The sequence below is a fragment of the Histoplasma capsulatum genome, assembly GCF_000150115.1.
Source record: "Histoplasma capsulatum G186AR genomic scaffold supercont2.3, whole genome shotgun sequence".
Taxonomy (NCBI): Eukaryota; Fungi; Ascomycota; class Eurotiomycetes; order Onygenales; family Ajellomycetaceae; genus Histoplasma; species Histoplasma capsulatum.
In genome coordinates, this window is record NW_025544803.1 from 436,641 (window position 1) to 459,209 (window position 22,569).

Consider the following 22,569-nt stretch of genomic DNA (forward strand, 5'->3'; position numbering starts at 1 on the left):
CAATCCGAATATATTCCTCTACTGGTGATATTTGCAATTTAATTTTAAGTCCCGCGAGTAGTGGAGCACTAATGTTGAGGGGTATATAACAGGAGAAGTATGAAATATTTGTTGCAAACAGGTATTTTGTCGTTGGAATTCAATCCTTCCAACTTACAAATGGAATTGGTATGGCAAAGAGTTGCGGCGGAAATTACCATAAGGTACGAGTATGGGGGAATATGATATCAAAATATGAGAGCGAAAACAAAATAGTCAAATTGAAGCATCCTCAAGGAGAGCATGGGGACCCCGAAAATAGATTGATACCATTTCAGGAAAAAGCATGACTGTTGTGAGATTTCCCTCAAACAAAATTTGGGGTCAAACCTTTGCACATAAAGGCATAAGAGTAACAGCGTTAGATGCTGGTTGCTACAAACTAGGTTAGACCAGCAAACTTGAAGGAACCCACTTTTATAGTTGCTTTATAATATTTCTGTTAGCCATAACTAATGTTGTGAAAATGCCCATGAACATTCTTACCTTCTATGGGGGGTCTTCTATGGGGCCTCACATCGCTCCAGCAATTTGGGTGGGGGTGCCAATAGAATAAAAAAGTACATGTATATATTTACGTGAAATGCAATGATGATCTAGCCAGTTATGTTCACCCAAACGCCGTAGTTCTGGGGGGAAAATCGCAATGGAAACTCAGGAGTCTATATTTCTAACAAGGACGACATACCGAAAGCCAAATCGGGATATCGTATTACCACAACCGTAAATAATTAGCAAGTTGTTCCTCTGCCTTCATCTATAAATTGTGGAAAATTGTAAGTGTTAGAGTATAGATCCCACAACAGTGAAAGAGCCTCCGATCTAGACTTACTCTTCACGATCTTTATCATTGCTTGGACAACACTGGTACAGAGCACCACACTACCAAAAAGAATGCATGCGTACGCTGGGGATTTTTTTTTCCAATTGCCATGGCTCAAGTTAACATAGCAGAGAGGAGGTAAAATATATGCCAACGCACAAGCACTTGTTGCTCCGATTAGCTCAAACACAGTGCCCAAATCGCATGTAAGTAATGATATAGTCACAGACGTAACGACGAGCGCCGAGGTAAATATTACATGCCGAGCAAAATTGTAAGGCTCATCAGGAAAGAAGAATGTTGTCATTACCGAACGGCAAACAAAAGCTTCCAATGGAAGAGTTGCAAGCATGTTCAATCCGAAGCAACTGGAATTCTCGTAATCAGCATCGGGTTTGTTAATTTGTTCAATCTAGAATTATATACTGACAGTCTTGCAATGTTTACCATGACATTACCAGATGGGAAGTTATTCAATACATTGCCTTTTGTCTCCTCACCAAAGGCAAGAAAGCCTGCGATTGCCATTATCAGACACATGACCATCGATATACCCGTCGAGTAATGTGTGACGAGAGCAAACCGATCCATAGTCGGCTTCTTTAGAGAGCCGTATATAAGGAGGCTGTTGTGATCTAGGAGATGACATCAGTTATGGCACGCACCAAGAGGAGAAAGAGTGATGTTGTCGTACGGCAAACAAAGGCTAAAAGAACACATTAGCATCTAGTCACTAATTGCGATTAGACCAATATTTACCAAAAGATATGACACCGACTGCCTGGAAGAAGCCGTTACTCTGCGAAAAAATCAAGGGTAATTGATCGCCCCTCAAATCATTCGGTGCTCGGATTCCTTCAATAATCACGGTGATCACAATCACAACCATGGAAACCAGTGCAAGGGTCGATGCTTTCGCCAGCTACTGAAGAATTAGTTGTGTACGATGCAAAGAGAGAAAGCTTTTCATTTACCTTTGCAATGTCCCGGTAAAGGGATAAAGGGTAGGAGATCCCCAATATAAAAAGCGCGATGACGGCTCGCCTATCTGTCAGGAGCCATAGAAAAGGTGTATCCTTCAATGATGGGAAAATTGACGCGAAGACATGAGGGATTGTATCCCCGACAATGATACAAAATGCAACCATGCCTCCAAATGCAAATGCCCATTGTGCAATGGAAATGGCTATTAAACCAGGTTTTCCAAAGCAGAATTCCACGGTTGTTTGAAATGAGTCTGCGCCGCTCAGTTTCGAATTGATGACAATCAAGCGAATAGTCCAGTCGACGACGACAGTAAGTCCACAAAGTAGTATTATCCCAACCAGTAATCCCGCTTGCCGAAACGCGTAAGGTTGTCCGATAATTCCCGCGCCTATGATGCTGTTCGCCATATTCATGAAAGCATTCTTTAGCCCGCTCCTGGGCCGCGCACCTTCCAGATGATCCTCGGGAAAGAAATCCTCCGACGTAGCCAAAGTAACAGTTGGCGCTTCGATATTGGTAAGTAGAGGGGCAAGCTGGCCGGTGCTGCTTCGGCCCCGGCCGGATCCATTAGCATTCAGATAATCGTCCTCCTCAAGCCATGAGGAAGGACGGCCCATAGGTTGATTTTGTTCTTCTTCTTCTTCTCCTTCAGTGTCTTCGTCCAAATCGAATCGCACCCGGTTGGGAGTTCTGGGCGTTCGAGGTTGGCCGTTCGAAGGTGGCACATATATAGAGGTTTGCTGTTTGGAGCTAGACGACGAGGGTAATTGCGAAGGTGTGGTTTGGGTTAGGTGTTCATCCTCCTCGTCCAGGGACAAGAGGCCTCGAGATTCTTCCTCATCTGCTTCATTTCCATCAGTCTTGTGAACATCAAGTCTATCGCCTCTAGGCATGGCGAAGTGGAAAACCGCTGTTGTTGATAATAAACTGGGCTTGTTGTCCACAGCTCTTTCCAGAGCTACCAGGTATTTACTGGCCAATCACGTGCGTTGGGTTCATCCTTGGAAGCTCGACAAATAAGGAGTTCACTTGTCACTCTGGGAAGATACAATTAATCGGTAAGCTTCTATGCAGTTTTTTTCATGTCTCTAAAAATTAACTACTTTGTATGCTTTCGGGAAGTGTGAGTGAAATCAAACAAAGAAATGACATCATGCCTTTGAGACACCACAACTCCACATGATGCAGTTCTTGGTCATGCATGGAACGAGAACAGTGGAAGCTTCTGCCGAGCACCGCCTGCTTCCAAGGTTCATTCAAATGTCGACCAGTTTCCGAGATAAAGAGCTCAACTATCCTTGAATACTGATATGTATTTTCACTATGTACTGATATGTATTTTCACTATGTGATTGCGCCTTTCATACTTGTTGTAAAGGACTGTTGACTCGACCGTCAAGCAAACATCTTTTCTTTGGCACCATGGGGACCCTAAAAATGGGCATGGATGTGACAACTTATCATGCATGTATAACACACTTGAGTGCCAAGTTATCACTTCTAGATACACTGATGGGTGTCTATAGTTGTAATGAGGCTCTCGTTGAGGCTCTCGTTGAGGCTCTTGTCGTGGCATGACTGACCAACCTTATCTCAACCACACGCCCCTTCTTCATCCCCGTCTTCCCTTCTTTCGGTATGCTGTTTTCTGTTTTCGGTATCCGTCGAAAGGTATATGGACTTTCAGACTAAAACCACTAGCTATATGCTTGTTCTCGTTCGCTTCTTCTGTTCCCCTGGTTCGACTGATGGATTGAAATGTTACGCAGCCGATTTGAGCTCGGATCGACGGTACATTTCTATAAAAATGAGGATATCCGGCTTAGAGTGGCAGCGTCAGCAGAAGCCTCTTATCCAGATTCAATAATTGCAAATTTAGACCGTTCAACTTTGCTTGGCGCGATTAAATCGGGTGACGCTTGGATGTTCCCAAAGGGTGGTCTGGAATTGAAGATCTACATCATGATTGAAAGCCCTTTGCATAAGCTCAAGGTCTCTATCGACGGGATATTGAAAAAATTGAAAACTACTATAATTGAATCACAGGTCAAGGCCAAATAAAACCACATCACTGAATATCCCTTTTCCTACCATGCTAACTTGTGTATAGCTTTGGCATGATCTCCAAATTTCCAAGGTATTTGACAATGACGAGATTCTAACGACTCAAGAAGGGGTTCATTCCTTAAATGTTGTCTTCGAATTCCAACAGAAGTCAGAGCAATTTCCGCAGTCTAAACCACCACGGATGCCCTATGTCCTAATTAACACTGGCTCCTCAACTGTCGACCCTCCCCCCACTGTTCTCCGAATTTTCCTTCACAATATCAGTATTTTCTTTAGCTTCTCGTCAGCATCTTCAAATAACATCCAGGAAGGTAGCTTCGGCGACATTTCCAGTTCTAATAGCTCTGAAGATCTATCATCCATGCTTCAGCCACAAGGCGGTCGTCCCCAAGATGAGATGGGGTGCGGGCGAGATGACATCTCTATTGGTGGATCTCAAATGACCGCCTGGGGTGATGATGATTGGATGTCTCTGGATTATGTCTCCCCCTTTTGCAGCCAGCAAACGTCTTACCATTGTCGTTGCGGTGCCATATCCTCGCTCCAAACTGAGCCTCTGGAAGTTCCCGAGGCTACATATCAGCCATTCATGAAACTTCTCAATAGTGGATTCCGCACATTGCTATGCAGAACTGGTCGCCAAAGCACATCTAATATCACAAGAATTATTGAAATTCCCGGCCCGAGTTTACAAGAATTTGCCCCCAGCTTGTTCGTACCTGGATACGATGATGTAAGTTTCATGTTCCTTTGGTAACCGCCGTAACTTTATCGATCTAACACTTCCGATTTCAGAATGTACTCCAGCGCTCACGTTTTATCCCTATGATATCTAAAGGGATCGCCGCGATGCTGGATAATGTTCCCCGCCCGAATGCCGGTACTCAATTAGAACGCGCTGCGATTGGCTCGATTTGTTCTGAAAGAAATTCTGAACCCTATGGAACATCCAATGACTTCGCGCATACCAAAAATACAAAATCAGCGCTAAAAACTCTTCTTTGGAAATCGATGCAGCGTCGCCTTTTTACTCCCGACGCAGCACGGCAATTACCCGGCGTAATAACGCCGCTGAAACTTAAAAATAATGGAGCATCACAAAATACCATACCCGCAATATCATTAGCCCATACGACTACAATTATAACGGGCCTAATTAATGATCAGAGTCCGCATGCAGACCGTATATCAGATACAGAATGGTGTTTCGCGAAGGATAGCGATATCCTCCTCGCAGACGAATTAGACTCCGAAAATGGCGACCGCAATACCTATTTCACCAACCTCTTCCAAATCCAACACCCAATCCAACACCCATATTGCATGGGCGTCACCAATCCCAACTACGATGGCGAACGTGACCTACCCGACAACCCCAACACAGCAGGCAAGCCATCCCCATCTCCACCCCCCATAGCTTCCAGCATCCACGATGATCTAGATATGTTAGATGACCGCGAACAAGAAGCAACTTTAATCACCGACATCCCTGATTTTCCCCTTCTACAAATCACAAAATCCCGACCATCTTCAATGTCCCTCACCCCTGTGATCAGAAACACTACCACAACTACAGCCACAGCCACATCCAAAGCGTTAATCTCAATCCCTCCCTCCCCACCCAGCAGCGAAATGGAAATTCTCGACCCATCCTCGCCAGTCACGATACCAGAGGAGTTCTTGCTCTCGCTCTCCTCCACACATCATGGGCCCCATGCCACCATTACTACTGCCCAGGCTAGCAATTTCGTTGATGAAATATTGCCTAAATATTTCAGCCCTAATGAAAGTTACGGTCGTAGTCTTGGTGGCGGCGGCGGCGGCGATGGATGCGGAACCGGGGATTCGGAAATGTTATTGCTATAGGCATTTAAAACGGCACAAATCGTTTTTTATGTCGGATATTGTTCTAGTTGTATGTACCTGTATGTAATCCCTTTTATATATAACTACCACACATTGGCAGGGATGAGGTATGTATTATATATATCTTGGCCAAATACTTCTGTACCATTGCGATCTTTTTCAAAGCTATTATTATTATTCTCACCCCAGTCCTATTGTCTTCTCCCGTTCCATAGAGAAAATGGGCTCTATGCATGTTTTCTTTTCTTGCCAAGCCTGTTATTTATTAGACTGTTAAAGATGTTTATATTATATTTGTTCTTCTTACTAGAATAAGTTAATATTAATATAAATACTAGTATGAAAATGAGTTTATGTTATGGAGCGGAATCGTCTGATAATATTCTATAATCGAGACTTGATGAATCGGGTACGGAGTACAGCGGAGCGAGAAGCGATTTGGCATAGGTTTAGATGTGGTGAAACTAAAGGGGAAATTGAAAACTAACATATGAAAAAAATAGGGGTAAGGGGTGGGCATTGCCGGTTGGGGACGAAGCAAGTCCGCATCTAGAAAGCGTAATAATAGAAGAAATCCCCACTTTAAAGTTAACATAGATATTTCGCAACGAACGTAACCTACATCTATGGGGAGATTTTAACGAAGTTTCTTTCTTGTTGCTTTCCCATCGTTTTTACTTCGAAAATTCAGACAGAGTATACATATCAAAGCTAAAAAGAGACAGAAGAAAGAATTGTATTTGAGATAAGAATAATCCATGAAAAAAAGACATTTTGTCATTTTAATTACGGTATATATACGCATCAAACGGGATAATATATACAAAATATGCAAACGGAGTCGAGGGTTTTGGACATGGGAATAATAATGGATGAAGAATGCAAAGAATAAATGATAGGGAATATTGACGGTCAAAATATATGAAATAGAGGGAAAAAATGATTGAAACTTTTCAGTTTCTCTGGGGGGGGACCTGTACATAGTGAGGCGAAAAAGGGGCTGGTACGAGAGTGTAGGCTATATGTTCTAATAATGCCAAATTATCATAGGTGTATATATACACATATACACGTGTGCAGATAGATGGCGACAGGACGTATATTGCAAAGTGAATATCAAAGTGTATACATACCATAAAATGAATGCACAGGTGTAGCCGTAAAGTAGTTTTGTGACAAAAAAGAAAACACCAGTGGAAAGCGCAACAAGAGAAAAACTTAGCACAGGCGGATGAATTAGGATGATCAATGAAAAAATAGGTAGGTGGTAAGGTAATGTCGAATCACAGTCTGCCAAAGAAATAAATAACAGTGAGAAAGGAATTATAACATAGATATGCACGACACCCAGAACCAACCGTGTGTAAATGAAATGAAATCAAAGCCCACTCAAACCAGAAAACTAACCTGTAAAGCAAGAGAGAAAAGAGGAAGGGAATGGGAAATAAAGAATAGGCGCGAGGAAAGCAGCCAAATAGTAAGAAAACCGACTCGCTGCATCATTCAGGAGGAAAATTCTAGAAAGATGAAATGAAAAATTGATGGAAAACAGTCAACTTGCTGGATGAGATAGAACAGAGTTTTTCGTCATTGGGTGAGGGAAGGAAACACCCGAGATGAAACTTAAACGTCAAACAAGCAACACAGCTACCTCCCTTGTATTCGGAAATGTCACAGAGATAGCCAGATAAATAATCCTTAGGACAATTATGGCTCTTCCATTATTTTATCAATCGTATGCGACATGCGTGTCCCAGGGGTTGGTCCACTTTCGATATCCATATTTCCAGTCTCCCCCATCTGATTTTCAGGGTTCCGACCACCGTGCTCTCCAATGCTGGCAAGCCCACCCTCCGTTGATGATTCCTCCTTCATACATGCATTTTCCAAGATGTTTGTCCATTTTCCGCTCGCACCCGCATGACTGTGCTTCAGATGCTGTCTAAAATGATCTGCTCGATAGAATTTCTTGGCCTGGTTGCATTCTCCAAATTTGTGCACACTAATCAAATGATCGATTCGCCTATCCCAGTCTGGTTGTGGGAAGTTGTTGAATTCATCCCCACAATACCCACATGTGTCATGGGAAGGCCCGGTAGGGGATTGGCAAGTTGGAGAAGCAGATGGGTGGAAAGCGGCTTCTACACCGGACAATGCGGCGCAGGACCATGAATGTCGTCGCAGGTGAAGGGAATTCTGATGTCGCTCAGCCTCATTTTTGTTTTTGAAGCGCTTGTTGCAAAACTGGCAGGTATATTGTTTCTCCATTTCATGAGCCCTAGAGCAAGATCAGTATTAGCTCAGCTCAACATAAAATGAAGAACCGGCATTTAAGGGGGGATAACCTACAGTAATTCCTCCGAGGTCTCGAACTTCTTCGGTTTCTTTGGACAGCATTCGCAGATGTGAAGACGATTTATCCGAGGTGGAGCGGTTTTGGATACACTCAGGTTATTCGGGAGTGACATGTTGCGAATGGGCGGAGCACTTTTCACTTCGACTTGATCGCGGTGATGAGGGGTTCGTGAAGATGTAAGACCTGAGAGCGATTTACGTACACCCAGGCTCACAAAGGCTTTTTCATAAGAGGATTCAAGTTCTGACGTGGGAGAGATTCCTCCCGGCGAATGGCGATCGAAGGAAGACAAGCTAGTCAAGCTGCTAGCCGCAACAGAGAGTCCTGTGGACGATGCATAGGAACCAGTTCGGAGACTTGTTGAGGACACTGAAGAAATAGAGCCATGACTCGGCTGGTACCGGGCACCAGGTGATACACAACCACTGAAAGGAAACCCAGATGTCCTCCGTTGTTCCAGATCGCCATTGCTGGTGGTTGTGTGAAGAGCGTGCAATTCGTCTGAAACGGCTCCTCGTGGTGGAGATGAGGCTCTTCGTTTCATACCCTGCCTAGACAACGGAGACATGCTTCCCAGCTGGGATGACCCTCGATCATCAACGCTTAGCTGCCTATGTTGTGTTGTCTCATCCATTGGAAAATCGATATCTGAATCAGGAAAAACGTTCTGGTCATAACTACCCCTGTTTGATCGACTATACATGCTGGTTGAATCATCATTCGTATGGTGCGTTCCAGGCGAGAGATTCCTATCTCGAAAGTGATCGAAATCCGGCTGATGAGGTGGGCTATCAACACTTGGGCTACGATAGCTCACATAATCCGCCCACCCTGGTCGTGTCCCAGGCGATATTCCAGCAGATTGAGGTCCGCTTGTCCAGCGCGATGCTGGATCACGAGGACTCAAAGATCCATCACCAATTGACAAGCTTGAAAGACCCTTTCGGTTTTTTGAGTGGAACGGGAGTGTCGTGAACTCTCTCTGACCGAGGCCTCCGAGACTGGAAGGCAGGCGAGGGGGGGAGCTCGGTTTTCCTATTTTAGATAACAGGTGTTGATCATAAGCATTGGAGGACCGTTCTACGCTTTTTTCGGACAGCGGTTTTTCCCCTTGCAAACTATGATAACGTAATTGTAGGGCCAGATTAGCATGGAGTACTGAATTCCGCTCGCTTCATCAAAGTTGTGCATAACCATTGGGCGCACAGGATCATAAGACGATAGAAAGCAAACACAAAATGGAAAAAGGGGGCGGAAAATATGAATAACAGCATGAGCCAAGTTGTTTTGCAAATGTATTCTAACAGGCAGTGGAATATACTAACCACGGACTGGGTAGGCTAGGATTTGATGAACTGGGGAAAGTTGAATCCCCCAATGTCCAAAAGGACGTTCTGTTTTTTAACACTGGAGAGATTTTGGCAGTTGACATCATGTTGCTCCTCTTGATCTCTTTATCCAAGGTAACTCTCTCAGTTCGACGGACCAGCTCTGGGCGAGTGTGACCACCACCTACAAGGCTTGACGACGGTTTTATGGGAGGCAGAGTAGGTTTCCCGAACTCTCCTTCCTCGACACTATTACCCCATTTCCAACCAGAATCGTGCCCAATTGCAAGATCTTCTATGTACCGAGGTGGCGGTAGTGGTGGCGGTACCACAGGCTCCATCGCATTGGGGATGGCCATTGGGCCAGGCGATGTAGAAAGGGACCGGAAAGGAAGATTGCGCGCTGCAGACCTGGAGGAAGCAGACAGTCGACGACGATCGTAGGTTGAATGGTTGAAGTCATAAACGAGAATTGAAGGCGTCGAGCTCATGGGTGGATTACTATCCATAATCATCACATGAACTGCCACGACGAGCTCAGCATCGACATGAGGGTCTCAGACAATGGGAACGAACGAGCAGATGCTCGGTTCAGCCAGTCCAGGTGGGAGAAACCGTGGCGACGGTGGCAATGGCAGGCGGGTCCAACCTTGATTGGGCTCAGCTGGAGCAGCAGGCGCTGGCTAAATTGTGGTGGCAGCCAAGGACGAAGCGAGATGCATAGGGCTTAGAAAACGGATGACCATGGAAGTGGAAGAGGCGAAGGGCAAGAAAGGGGATGGAAACGAAGCGGACATGAGGCAGCAGAGGCTTGAAAAACAACTGCTGGAGGCAGGAGATTTGGGGCGTTGGAGGGGAGTGGAAGTGTGATGTGGGCGGATACTTCGATGTCGTGGTTGGTGGTGGGAGTAGGATACCAGTGGTGTCGGCGGTGGTATAAGCGGTAATGTGGTTGTGGAGGAACCGGCCTGGCCTGGGCTGCGCTGGTACCGGGAGCGTAACTACTGGTACAGTAAGGAATACCAGGCTTACCCTTTATTGACAGTTACGTCCAGGTACGATACCAAGATACGGCTGGTAAATTCGCCCATGGCGTCTCGTCAAACATCCAACCAGCAAGGTTTGTATCATGGTAGGGCTGAATCCAGTACAGCCCGGTATTTTTTACGCCCCGATACAGTGATACCCCCGATGGATACATGTCGTATTTTCGCTTTCTGACGAATCGCGGTAATATTCGTACGCCTGGGCTTGTCCCGAAGTTGGCATTTCTTCACGTTTCCCTTTGCACTCCCACACGCAAACTCAACCATTCATCTTCCCTCGATAACCATTCTCCGATTTTCTCAATGAGGGCAACTGGTTTGCTGAGGAATCCTTTCCACTTCATTGGCCCTATCGCTGCTGCTGCTGCTCCTTTTCACGATACTCCAGGATAGTATTGGTTCGTTTGCCAAGTCGCTCTACAGGATACTCTCGCTCCTCAAGGATCCTTATTGGGTATATCGGATTACAGAGGCGGCGATAATGAAAGCAAGAAGCAAGCGCTATGCCAGGGCTGTCGACTATTTACTCCGTATGCATTGCTGACGTCGAGGTGAGATTTTTATTACCTGAAAACGGGGTTTTCTGTTGCGTACTAGTATTATTCAATCTGGCAGATTTCAAAAACGATGGTACTGCTACCCACCAGACATCTCGGAATGACAACGGCGACAAAACAAATTCTGGCAAGCCTTGTAGGGATGAAAAGCGAACCGAAAGAACGGGTCCACCTCCAATGCGGTATCTTACGGAAAACCATGCCAAAAGCTCCGTTTAAATTACTGGCAAAAAGGGGAGGGAGGTGGGTGGACATCGTTGCTTGTCCGACAATGGACTCCGCTGTTTTGAAAAATAACATAGGTTCACAGGTGCCATATGAATAATGGGATGATCTGACAGCTGGCACAATATGGCTTACAGATAGCGACACAATACCTACATAGATGTTTTATCGACAAAAGAAATCTAACACAAGTTTCTGCCCCTGTCAACTGCATTGAAAATGACAATGGTGACGGACTCGACACATGATTGTCTTCGGGTGAGAAAGAAAGAACCATAGATCATGAAACTTGACCAGAAAGGTAGGTTAACGATCGAATTCAATGGAGCCACCTCTCATCCATGTCCTGGTTGCAACAAAGATTTCAACCTCGGCACAATCTTTAAATCATCCATATAACCTTTTCTATGCGGATAATGAACCTCTTATTGTGGAGCCTTCGTTCTCCCATCCAGTGCCCTGGAAGTCAGAGCCCAAGGATCAAGTAACAATATTCCGCTATGGACTAACTAGTTTACTTGGGCCGGTTTAGTGGGGAGCGGGTGATGACACCACTAAGATGACAGCGTTTTTACCATTCCGTTCAGGGTCATAGCGTGAACTGTTGAAGCATCAGTGACGGGAACGGCGACATGGGAGCAGATGAGGATGACAGAAGAGGGGAATTGGTAGGATGCACACAACCAACTCATATTTATCCTGGCTTCAACTTGTTCACTTCCCCTGAAAGTATTCATATGCTTATCTGTACTATTAATAGAGAAACAAGAATATTCACAATAACAATGCTCCAATATTTAACGGAGATATGAGAACTTAAGTCCACCTCCAATCGAATCTGATATCTTGTTCCTATCTTGGCAATGTATGTTACTGCACATTCTCGCATGTTTTGAGTTTTACGACAGGGCTGATACCGTCATGATCATTATATTTTGTTTTGGTTACAGCCTTATCAGGGTGACCAGTTGCGATAAGGCAATCAATACTGCCCTGTGAGTCTGTGACCCGTCACTCCTTTGAATATGGGTAGCCTTCAATAACCACCGACGAATGACCAGCAAACGCAGATGGAAAATATTTGAGCATATAGCCATCATGCATATGCAAGTTATTTTTAGTTGCATGCTTCCTCAAGGGAGGAAATGACCGCCAAATGCACAAGGAGGACATCCCAACCAGTTTCGCATTAGTTTACTACTGCCGTTTTTATTTTCGCCTTGTAAAATAGTACGGGAAACAATCAACCAGACCATGTAACCATCCATTGACCAAACCCTTATCAATCCAATACACCTCCTCGCTATTGTTTGTCCAATTCTTTGAATGATCGACTGATCATCGCGGAGATTTTTTTTTTCTTTCTCCTCTTCCATTTCACTTGGCCAAGTTTCCTCCAATCCGCGTCTGTGAGTCTCGACATCTTTTTGCCATCCATGTTCAGCTACTGTGTCAACCTTAAGACGCCTTCAAGCTTCCTCCTAGTGTTTTTTTTATCTTGATAATAACCTCGAAAACAACTCAGGTGTTTAGCATGACGCCACATACACAAAATTACTCGATACATACAGAGTACTTTACAAACAACCATTGTCTGGAAATCCAAATCGCTCTCAAAACACGGGATCCTGAAGGAAATTGAATAAGCTCCGTAGAACTACGGATGGAGCACCGGCAATTCAAAACTGTGAACGGAGCTTTCTTGTTTCCGGGTTCCATCTTTCATTTCATTGGCCTACCTGTCGGCTCTATCTGACCGTCTTTATGAGGAACGACGCTGCTGTTTGACATCCTCAGAGTCAAAGAAGCATGGTGTAGTACAATCAGTGCTTATTATGCTGTTCACAAAGAGCATTGCCATTGGCTTCTCCTCTTTTTTATATTGGGAATGATATCAGCTTACCCAAGAACCCACATCTTCACAATGGAAAAAGTTCGCGGTTACACTGGAATATATCCCACGGAGTTTGAGAAAAGCTTCAGCCCTTTTCAATCCTTCAGACCAAAAAAAATAGCGTGGTTTTTAACTTCGTAAATCACTCCTTGAATTCGTTAGGTACTAAATAAATCACAGAAGACCGAGGTAGGTCGTAATAGTTAATTGCACAGTACAAGGGCGCTTTGGAGTTCAGGCAAGAAGAAACAGGAAGCAGGAGGGAAATGGAAAACATTCCTCGGTTGCTCCCTCAGCTTGCCATCAGGCATTATTATTTCCGACAGACCACGCACAAGCCTCCTCGGGGTTTTCCCTATTCGCAAGGGACATATCTGAAGGTCATTGACCAACTCTGCTAAAATTCTAAGCCAAGCTCCCCCGGGCCAACCTGTGAATCATGCATATATCTAGTTATATATCTTGAGGAATACGTGGTAAAGCCCTCCTGCAAGATTGCATGTTTTACACAACCCGCCCCCATACCCACCCCCCCCCCGCGCGCTCCTACCATGTAAGATTGCTTCAGTGACAACACTCAACATTCCAGGCACCGACAGACCCTTACATCAGAGCAGCCGCCAGGTGCTATGGCGACTTCAATATCCTTCAAATCCTCTTCTCATTCCAAAGATACTCAAAATTTTATAAAAGTATGAATACTGGTAGCTTCAACACAACATCAAGGCATAGAGAAAGTAATAAGAACATCAGGTACTTAAGTATATAAATAATAATTAGTGCAAAATAGATCCCTATCACAGTTGCTTCAAGCATGCACCAGGTTTTATCGGTGAATTTTCAAACTGGGAGGAAAACGTTCTTATCATGGCTATATTCTTTTTATCAGCATGTTCTCTGTATTCATGATACATCTATAACTAGTACTCTCAATCTATTATGTATCTCACACCGTGTGTCAATGATTTTTCCTAAAGGCATGCAAGGCACCCATGCAAAGATATGATGATACGGTAAGAATCAAAGTACCGAGGTATACCGAGAAACGCCCTTGCATATGCTAGAAATATAAACGGAAATTTCATTACCGCATCCTAAACGGTCAAAGCTACAGGGGCTTGACACCTACTTTGGTAGCCAAACTTTCGACATTAACCCCTTAACCTGATCCTAAATCTTTTGGGGCTTGGCCAATTGATGTGGAACAGCTTACCAGACAAATTTCTAACACCTCACTCGTTGTGGACGAGATTGAGTGAGCCCAAACTTCATGGAACACATACTCATAATTCAGGCCTTTTCTCACTGCCAAAAGGATCAAGCCCTTTGGAGCAACTCATCTCAAGATATTTATCAAGATATAGCGTGGTTAGCCGTCTGACAACTTGAACCGATTTCCCCTGGCTTCACGACATGGATGCATATTCTGAGGCTCAAACATCACCACTCCCAGATCCTGGATCAGAACGAGGTCGCGCCCATTTCTTTCACCCTGTCTACGCCTTGCCTTCCAACTTGTTACTCCGCCTCCCACACATTGATCAACTTCCCAGGCATTGATGTTGCAAGCGTGCACCACCGAACAGCTCTCTGAGCATGCGAGATCATCGCAAGTAATGCCTTCGATACAGGCTATCGCAAGCTCAATAAGGATGGCCAGCTCGCTGTCGATACACACCCTAGCCGGTGTTGTCACCTAGGACAGCTAATTTTTGTGCGTTAACGATGACCCTACTGGCAAAATTTCCTGGAGATTTTCGCTAAGCCTTGTAGATCATGAGTACCCTATTGTACCAAGCCTCCGGGACTGGCGTTTTCCCGTGGCCACATCCCAGATTCCTGGTTGTCAGCTCAGATGCGGCCAGGCAGGGGATATCCGGTGCGACATTTCTTAGCCTTTCACTTTACATTGGTGCTTGCCATATTCTACTGAGAGAGACAGTGTCGTGATGCACAAGGAACGCTATAGGCCCGCGTTGAGAAAATACACACGGTGATATTGACAATCGGTGAATACATATCTACAGGGGCCTCAATGGCTATTTCATAGTAGCTGTGCCAAAGATATCTGAACAATGGCCAGAGGTTAGCCCAGTGGGACCCATGCTGAAAGATGGCGAGGAGTTATTGTCCTACTACCGCAATGTTATTCTTCAATACTTCCAGGTATCCTCGCGGCTTTCCCTTGCCTACCCACTCGTGGCATGGATCTCCCTGTCGTTTGCGTCAGGTATCGCCTCCGGGGAGATACTAGGATACGAGGAAAAGGCTCCCACAGGGGCGCAGCTGCGACTAATATATGGTCGGGATCTACCAAGGGCAATGAGTTATAACAAGAGGATGTTAGAGGCTCTCAGCGCGTTCGGATGGAGATTGCGGAATCGACGCAGAATGTCAATATCCGCATGAATTATGTGATTGGCGAATGGGAAGAAAGAGGATGAAAGCGGCCAGGGCTGGAAATTTTTGGTAAAGCTGGCCGAGCCTTTCTTACCCCGCTCTCTGGATATTACTGCGTATATGAGTCCTGTGAAGGCTTCCTCACTCGTTGTCGCAATCCGACGGCACACTTATGCACTTACTCAGCCGATATGCCAAAGGGAAGTAGGGAGGGGGGCCGGGCAGGGGTCGAATCAGGGCAGGAAATCTAATAATAGATATATCGTATCTATACATTCATTGTTGTTATTTCAAAGAAACTCAAGAGCTGAAGGAGGATTTGATTCACCATACCCGGAAATAGCCGCTTCCCGCACTTTATTCCCTTCTAGTACGCAGTCGCAAAGAACTCCCGACCTAAAAACCGCAATATCAAACGGCTCAATGTCACAGCCTTTTCAAAGAGGCTTCCCTTTCGGTTGAAAAATGACTGCTCAAGTTTCAAATGCCTAAGTATCACAGAATCTTGAAATGCAGCTATGGCTTTGGAATGGAGGCTATAGTGGATGGTGCGGACGGAAAATTTTGAAACTTATTACCCGAGGAGAATTACAAAACAAGTAACACAGACACAAGGCAGGATGTTGGGCGGTTGTTTAGCATGGGGTCAACGGATATGGAACTTATCACAACTTGGAAAACCCCACAGAAGGGAGTCGTGAGAGGTGAAAAATACTTATATACCTTCCTTCCTTCCACAAATGGCCCATATATTACATGGCACACTCATAGGACCATTTGCTGTTACTTCGGATGCCCTAGAAATTTGCTCCGCCGCTCGATGACCCCAGTAGGCTAGCATCTCGCCTAAGCTGGCACCGTAAGTGAATAACTGTCGATTGCGACGCCTCCACAATGTCTTCAACCCCTGGCGGTTAGACGCAGGGCACGCTTTTGATAACGCTAACTACCATGAAACAATAGTATTGAATTGTGAGACTTACGTATTTAGTTTTCTTTTAGCTAGCATCGTTTCTCTCAACTGAGGCTCGCTCTGTTGGAATCATCACAAGCCCGCATGTGAGCTTCATACAGTTATCAAACTCGCAAAACAGAAATCTGTAAGATTTACGCAACAAATTTACCGTATGGCCATAGTTAGTTGAGAAGCAAGAAAGAGTATTCAAACAAGCGAGTGCGAGAGCTGGATGCTCCACAGCAGCACAGAACATCATGTGAGGATTCAATAATCATCGCCCAACAATAGCTAGTTTTGTGGCAATGCGCCCTCTGTTGATCCTAGTTGACTTTGACCCTTCATTCTGAATTCTTCTCTGGGACGCATGCCTGACCCAATGCGCAGCATGCATTTCACCTAAGGGCAACGACTTGGGCGTTTCGTAACAGCCTCGGCCCTGATCACTTTAATAGAGTTTCATCGTTGGATGGCGGAGGTGAGTTCCTGGGTCTTGCCCTAAGTTACCGTTTTGGGCATCGCGCGGCTGCGGGCACCAGAAGTTTGTTGGCGCCAGCGCCCAAGCGTCAGCCTCATCCATGCATGCGGGCATCTATCTGACTGGGACTGACATGCTCGCACCACTGGAGGAGTCGAACAACAGCGATAACCTCGCAATGGAACATGTGCACACTGCACACTTGCATCATTAATTTGGCCCTTCTTGTCCGCAGGATTCCAATCACACTCAAGCCGTGGAGTTCAGATGGCGCTCAGCAAGATCGGAGATGAAAATCTCTATCTCAGCGGGTAAGTCAATTGACTAACTACCCCTCATTTTGGCGTCTTCAGCTGGATGTAGCCCACCTCAGGCCACCAAGGGTTGTTTGGTTGGCTGCTCCATGGGCTCAATTCTTCGCGATCTTTTTGTTTTTCCTTCGTTCTAATTCGATGGGTGTTTTACTGATTCGACGTTAGGATTATGGCCCTGAGCAATGAAAGCGCTCTTAAGAAAGCAAATATCACCCACATTGTTTCTGTACTTCGTCTGAATCCGGACGAGAGGCGCTTCGAGTCGTTTGAGCATCTGCAAATCCCTGTGGACGATGTCAGTGATGAAGACCTCTTGGAGTATTTTCCAACTACGAATGCTTTTATCAAGTCAGGCCTAGATGGTGGTGGCGGGGTGTTAATTCATTGGTAAGCTAATTACCCATTTGTCTAGGACTGAGGTACGGAGTAGCTCGATCGAGTGATATATTCCTGCCGCAGGATTTAGCCAAAACAATTGTTCCTTTTGCCAGCATAGCCTTTCTTCCCCATGTAACGGATTATTCAGCCTTCCGAACCTCTGGATTATGTTCTATATATGATGTTACTTTATTTCTTTTAATGTGGTTCATTACTTTTTCTGGGCAGATGATGAAACATTAACAATGTAATAGTGCAATGGGTAAATCCCGATCTGCAACTGTCTGTATTGCATACTTGATTCACCGAGAACGAGGTGCATTAACACCTTGGGGGGCCCTTGAGCTAATTCGGCAATCAAGACCTCTGTGCGAACCGAACGATGGGTTTCAGAAGCAACTAGAACTCTATCATAAAATGGGATGTCCAGAATGTGTCACTGACCATCCCTTGTATAAACGCTGGGTATACGAGCGAGCGGTTGAAGAGAGTGTTGCATGTGGCCGTGCTCCTGAGATCGAGCTCGTGAGATTTGAGGATGAGCACGCAGACCGCGCAAATAATAACGAAGAACCTACAGAAATAAAGTGCCGCAAGTGTCGGTTAGACTATCCCTGTTCTTCCTTCCCCTTCCCCTCCTCTCCCTAAGAGATTGTTTACTTATTTCTTTATCTATCCCTGTCGGCTTAAGTTGCTTAGTCGAGATGATCACTAACAATTCCCACAGGCGCAAGTTGGCGACTTTACCTTTTATAATCCCTCACGCTCAGAAAACTGACAAGCAGTTACCGCGAGGTCATTCTATCCCCGAGGGGCCATGTGCTCATATATTCTTACATCCGCTAACGTGGATGCGGCCCTCCCTCTTTCCAGAGCAAACCAATTCGTCGCCAACACGTAACTCGGCCGACGAGCACAAATATACTCCAGAAGCACCACTTTCCGGGCGTCTCACATGCCCTAATTCCGCATGCGGCGCGAATGTCGGAAAATTCGCATGGCAAGGCATGAAATGCAGCTGTGGAAACTGGGTTGTGCCTGCAATTGGCCTGGCACGGGCGCGAGTTGACGTTGTGGATGGCAGTGTGAAACGGGGGACGGCGGACCCTGCTGCTGGGATCAGGTTACCAGCTACGATAGGGGAAGCGGGAGGAGGAGGAATTCAAATTGCCGCTAATTCGGTTGGAGGGAGGGGTCTTCTATGAAATTTATTCGTCTTCGTATTCAACAAGGAAATACCAGCAACTCCCTTCTTGTCTCATGCCTTAACAAAACCACTGAGAAAAGGCTGAATGGCAACTAATATCCTTGATTGATCCATCCCAAGAGAGGAAATTTTTTTTTTTTTTCTTTTGGCGATCGGTCTGAATATGCCGTGGTGTGTGCGGCGGATATATCCGCTTTCGGATAGCTCAGGTCCAACATGACAGATGTTTTGCCTGCTTTGGTCCTTTTTTTTCGGCTGTGGATGTCACTGGTCGACCTGTAGCTTGTACACGTACTTACAGTACATATACTCCGTACAGAGTACGGTACATCTGATAGATACCAACTCCGACAAAGCGAGTTACAAGTTTAAGTTCTGTTTACAGGAGCGAGATGGTTACTATACCAAAACGTAAGAGCTATGAGCACGATTCTCAATCTCCGTGCACTGAACCCATAGACACGCCCAGATCATCCCTATAACTGAGGCCTGGAAGGATCAGCTTCAGGGTTCAGCCTTACAAAGGTCTTACATACATAGTATATTCGTGCGATAAGCCGTGATTTCGTTCATTGGTGGGTAAGTATCTCTCTTGTTCCCTGTGATAAAAACTGATGACACCTGTGGTACGTACGTAAGACAAACACGCCACGATTATCCTTGGCGTCACGGCATATTGAAATAATAGCCGCAAGACAAGCTTGGATAGATAGAAGCATTACATATAAAAGCTGATGTCTCGAAGGACGGGTCGGAGCTGTGCCGATCATTGCTGGCAGTATATCCCGAGAGCCTGTATTCGGAGAAAAGAAAGAGTCCGCAGAAACGTTGTGGACTAACGTATTGGCTTTTCCAGGATAGGCTCAGTGACAGGAATGTCGTCAGAAGCTGTGTTTTGAAAGTTGCAATGATACCTAGCCAGCTCTCCTTTCTTGGATGTTTCAAATGATAATCTCTCATGCCTGCTCAGACTCCCAGCGTGGCTTCCCCCTAGTGTTAGGATCCCTTGTTAGTGCCATAATGTCAGCGCCAGGATCAGCCTTTGGTCCGCCCACACTGCACAGCTTGATCGTAATATTCCCTCGAGCATTTTTCCTCGAGAATTTCGAATCCTTGTATGGAAAGTGTACTGAAAGAAGCAAACGCCACCCTGAACCAAGCCCGTCCGGATGGAGATTGCCATTGTCGTGGCTCCTCGCCGTCATATTTCTGCCAAACATCATATCATTAGGGGCGGGAATAGACGGTACAAGTCAGAATCGCCAGAGGTGAATCGTTGATCGTCGCAATTAATATTTCAAAGGATGTTTGAAAGTAAAAGAAGAAGATGGATGGGAAAAGGGAAAAAGGGGAAAGAGGGGGAATTTAGAGAAGTGGATCATCTTTCATTTCCGTCTGCAGCTGCAGAAATGTCAGCAGGATGGAGAATACGATGCATCAGTTCTGCAGCCTCCTCAGTTGCAGACACGAGATATCCTTCAGCCTTGTGAGCCAGCACCAAGAAACGATCAATCCGGGCAACAATGAGCTTGACTTATTCAAGCTAGACGCTTCGCTCCATGTGTGGCGTTCTTGGCTTCAAGTTTCGATGATCAGCTGCAGGCTACAACATCTCCGCCATAAGTCATCTGGTAAACAACAGAATTTGATACTGCTATCAGAACTCATTATTCTGCTTGTGAAGATATCAAAATAAATCCTTTGTTTTTTATCCAGGGGCATGCGGGGGAGCATTCCTACATGTCAATCCACCCTGCGCCAAGCGCCAGATAACTCACTCTTATTTGAAAAGAAGAGAATTACTCCGTACATTTCCCACAATCCTTATCAGCTTATTCCTACTAGCGGGAAATCAGAACATCGATATGCCTGGCGAATTCTTATCTCTCCATTTCTCTGATGGATTCGTCATCGGATGTGGAACAGTCTGCATCGATCTCACGAAGGATCTTGTCCTCCTCCTCTATTGTCGCATAAGGCGTCAATACCATCTCCCCAAGGGCCGTAAAAATGTTGGCGAGAGTCTAGAAGATGCTGCGGTCCGTGAGACCTTCGAGGAATCTGGTTACAAATGCCGCATCTTACCCCACAACCTTGTGACACTTGCTCCAGATTACGACGCCTCACAAGCCCACAAGGAGCCCCTAGCCGTCCAGCAACGCAGGAGCTGGGGCCCGCACCGGATTATCTTCTGGTATCTAGCTGAAGCCAATTCCACGGAGACGCCAGCGGTAGGAACACAGGAGGAATGGGAGGATTTCGAGCCCCATTGGCTGTCTCTCGACGAGGCCGCAGCTAAGTTGGCACGTGCCGACGATCAGCAGGTTGTTGCAAGGGCGATTGAAGCTGTTCTTAATCTGAAGGACAAGAAAGGTGTGCTCGAGAATGGCGCTGAGACGTTTCAGGCTCCAGTTTCCTGAGTGAATCCCCTGGGTAAAACTTTTGAGTAGGACCTCTGATTCTTAATATATTCATGTCAACACTGGCTTCTTCTGTCGGTGCATTCCGACTTGCCATGGGGTATCGATCCAAATACTTCGACATTATGTCAATTGCTTTTGTAGTCATATATCCATATCCATGTACTGTACAAGTGGTGCATTCGTTTTGAATAGAGTTTCACCACATTGTTGGAGTAGTGCCTGCGTGCTAGCCTTATCAAACATCCACCGATGTCCAATTGGGGTATCCATTTCCTATGATTTTAACATACAATATATATTTGCATTCTTATACCGTTCATTTGTGCTTCTCCTTCGGCTCTCCCGTTTGTTAAGGTGGTGAAGTGTCCCCTTTCGCCTCTGACCCTTTTAACAGAGAACAACCTGAAGGGTTCTCAAGTTTCGAACCTTGGATGCAAACCATGTGTATTTATTGTTGTAGGCAAGTCAAATACGTAAAAAGGGGAAAAGAGAGGGAACAGGTTATTACGTCGATAAACTAGGCGCCAGTCGGGAATAAAATCCTTCTGAGAAGTTCTTTATGAACCTTTCTTTGGGGGATTTCCATGGGTTAACCACCAAATCATACCCTAAAGATTAGGTTCGGAATATTGATATCCACTGAACGTTTGCCCGTGTAAGCTCCAGATAGAGCGAAGTTACCGTCAGATTGGGATTTCCCCCTGCAAGAGTCTGCAGTTGTTCGGAGATATCAAGATGAGGGAGTATCGTAACCCTTGGGTCAGAATTGTCCGGAGTAAATGCTACCCACATGTAACCTGCCTTCACGTAACAAGCTGAAAGTACCAAAAAGCACCGCAACGCGAAGGGAACATATGAATGAAATCGTGGCAAGGTTCGCAACCGCCCTGAACTGATTAGCGCGACCCAGCTGAATATGGAGAGGGTCCAGGACAAAAGGCGGTTTTCTCCTGTTCGGAAGTGACTAGTAATGATGAAAAACCATGTACAGATCGTTCAGAGTACAAGTAATAATACGTCCTGAGTATCATACCATGTATTATTCCAACATCCGCCGTACTAAGCGTGTATCGCTAGAGCATTCTTCGAGCAGTGTATAGAGTGACCGATGGCCATCCATTCCCCCTTTCATATCCAAAACAAGATATGTGAAACAATGCTTATTGAGAATATGGAGGTTCGCTATCGATATACGGCAACATGTTGACATCATGACGGTAATACAT

At 45.5% G+C, this 22,569-nt stretch overlaps 8 protein-coding genes across 8 annotated transcripts; 5 read left to right on the top strand and 3 right to left on the bottom strand.

Moving 5' to 3' along the window:
- Positions 1-449: 449 nt before the first annotated feature.
- On the bottom strand, positions 450-2,742 carry HCBG_02321 (amino acid transporter; the record flags this gene model as incomplete). Its single annotated transcript, XM_045429370.1, has 5 exons — positions 450-796; positions 872-1,230; positions 1,293-1,497; positions 1,622-1,784; positions 1,837-2,742. 5 exons carry the CDS (start codon positions 2,740-2,742, stop codon positions 771-773), a joined length of 1,659 nt encoding a protein of 552 aa, XP_045289265.1.
- Positions 2,743-3,423: 681 nt separating this feature from the next.
- Positions 3,424-5,782, top strand: HCBG_02322 (uncharacterized protein; the record flags this gene model as incomplete). The annotated part of the gene is made up of 4 exons (XM_045429371.1): positions 3,424-3,485; positions 3,619-3,895; positions 3,960-4,649; positions 4,724-5,782. 4 exons carry the CDS (start codon positions 3,424-3,426, stop codon positions 5,780-5,782), a joined length of 2,088 nt encoding a protein of 695 aa, XP_045289266.1.
- A 1,707-nt stretch (positions 5,783-7,489) lies between these two features.
- Positions 7,490-9,957, bottom strand: HCBG_02323 (uncharacterized protein; the record flags this gene model as incomplete). Its single annotated transcript, XM_045429372.1, has 3 exons — positions 7,490-8,060; positions 8,132-9,256; positions 9,464-9,957. The coding sequence occupies 3 exons, from the start codon at positions 9,955-9,957 to the stop codon at positions 7,490-7,492; spliced, it is 2,190 nt and encodes a 729-aa protein (XP_045289267.1).
- Positions 9,958-10,814: 857 nt separating this feature from the next.
- HCBG_02324 (uncharacterized protein) lies at positions 10,815-11,569 on the top strand (the record flags this gene model as incomplete). The annotated part of the gene is made up of 2 exons (XM_045429373.1): positions 10,815-11,063; positions 11,128-11,569. The coding sequence occupies 2 exons, from the start codon at positions 11,016-11,018 to the stop codon at positions 11,392-11,394; spliced, it is 315 nt and encodes a 104-aa protein (XP_045289268.1).
- A 2,988-nt stretch (positions 11,570-14,557) lies between these two features.
- On the bottom strand, positions 14,558-15,111 carry HCBG_02325 (uncharacterized protein; the record flags this gene model as incomplete). The annotated part of the gene is made up of 2 exons (XM_045429374.1): positions 14,558-14,884; positions 15,097-15,111. The coding sequence occupies 2 exons, from the start codon at positions 15,109-15,111 to the stop codon at positions 14,558-14,560; spliced, it is 342 nt and encodes a 113-aa protein (XP_045289269.1).
- A 180-nt stretch (positions 15,112-15,291) lies between these two features.
- On the top strand, positions 15,292-15,597 carry HCBG_02326 (uncharacterized protein; the record flags this gene model as incomplete). Its single annotated transcript, XM_045429375.1, has 1 exon — positions 15,292-15,597. The coding sequence occupies one exon, from the start codon at positions 15,292-15,294 to the stop codon at positions 15,595-15,597; it is 306 nt and encodes a 101-aa protein (XP_045289270.1).
- A 1,691-nt stretch (positions 15,598-17,288) lies between these two features.
- HCBG_02327 (dual specificity phosphatase) lies at positions 17,289-19,033 on the top strand (the record flags this gene model as incomplete). The annotated part of the gene is made up of 4 exons (XM_045429376.1): positions 17,289-17,332; positions 17,501-17,722; positions 17,968-18,315; positions 18,441-19,033. The coding sequence occupies 4 exons, from the start codon at positions 17,289-17,291 to the stop codon at positions 18,916-18,918; spliced, it is 1,092 nt and encodes a 363-aa protein (XP_045289271.1).
- A 1,752-nt stretch (positions 19,034-20,785) lies between these two features.
- Positions 20,786-21,340, top strand: HCBG_02328 (uncharacterized protein; the record flags this gene model as incomplete). Its single annotated transcript, XM_045429377.1, has 1 exon — positions 20,786-21,340. The coding sequence occupies one exon, from the start codon at positions 20,786-20,788 to the stop codon at positions 21,338-21,340; it is 555 nt and encodes a 184-aa protein (XP_045289272.1).
- Between the last annotated feature and the right edge of the window lie 1,229 nt (positions 21,341-22,569).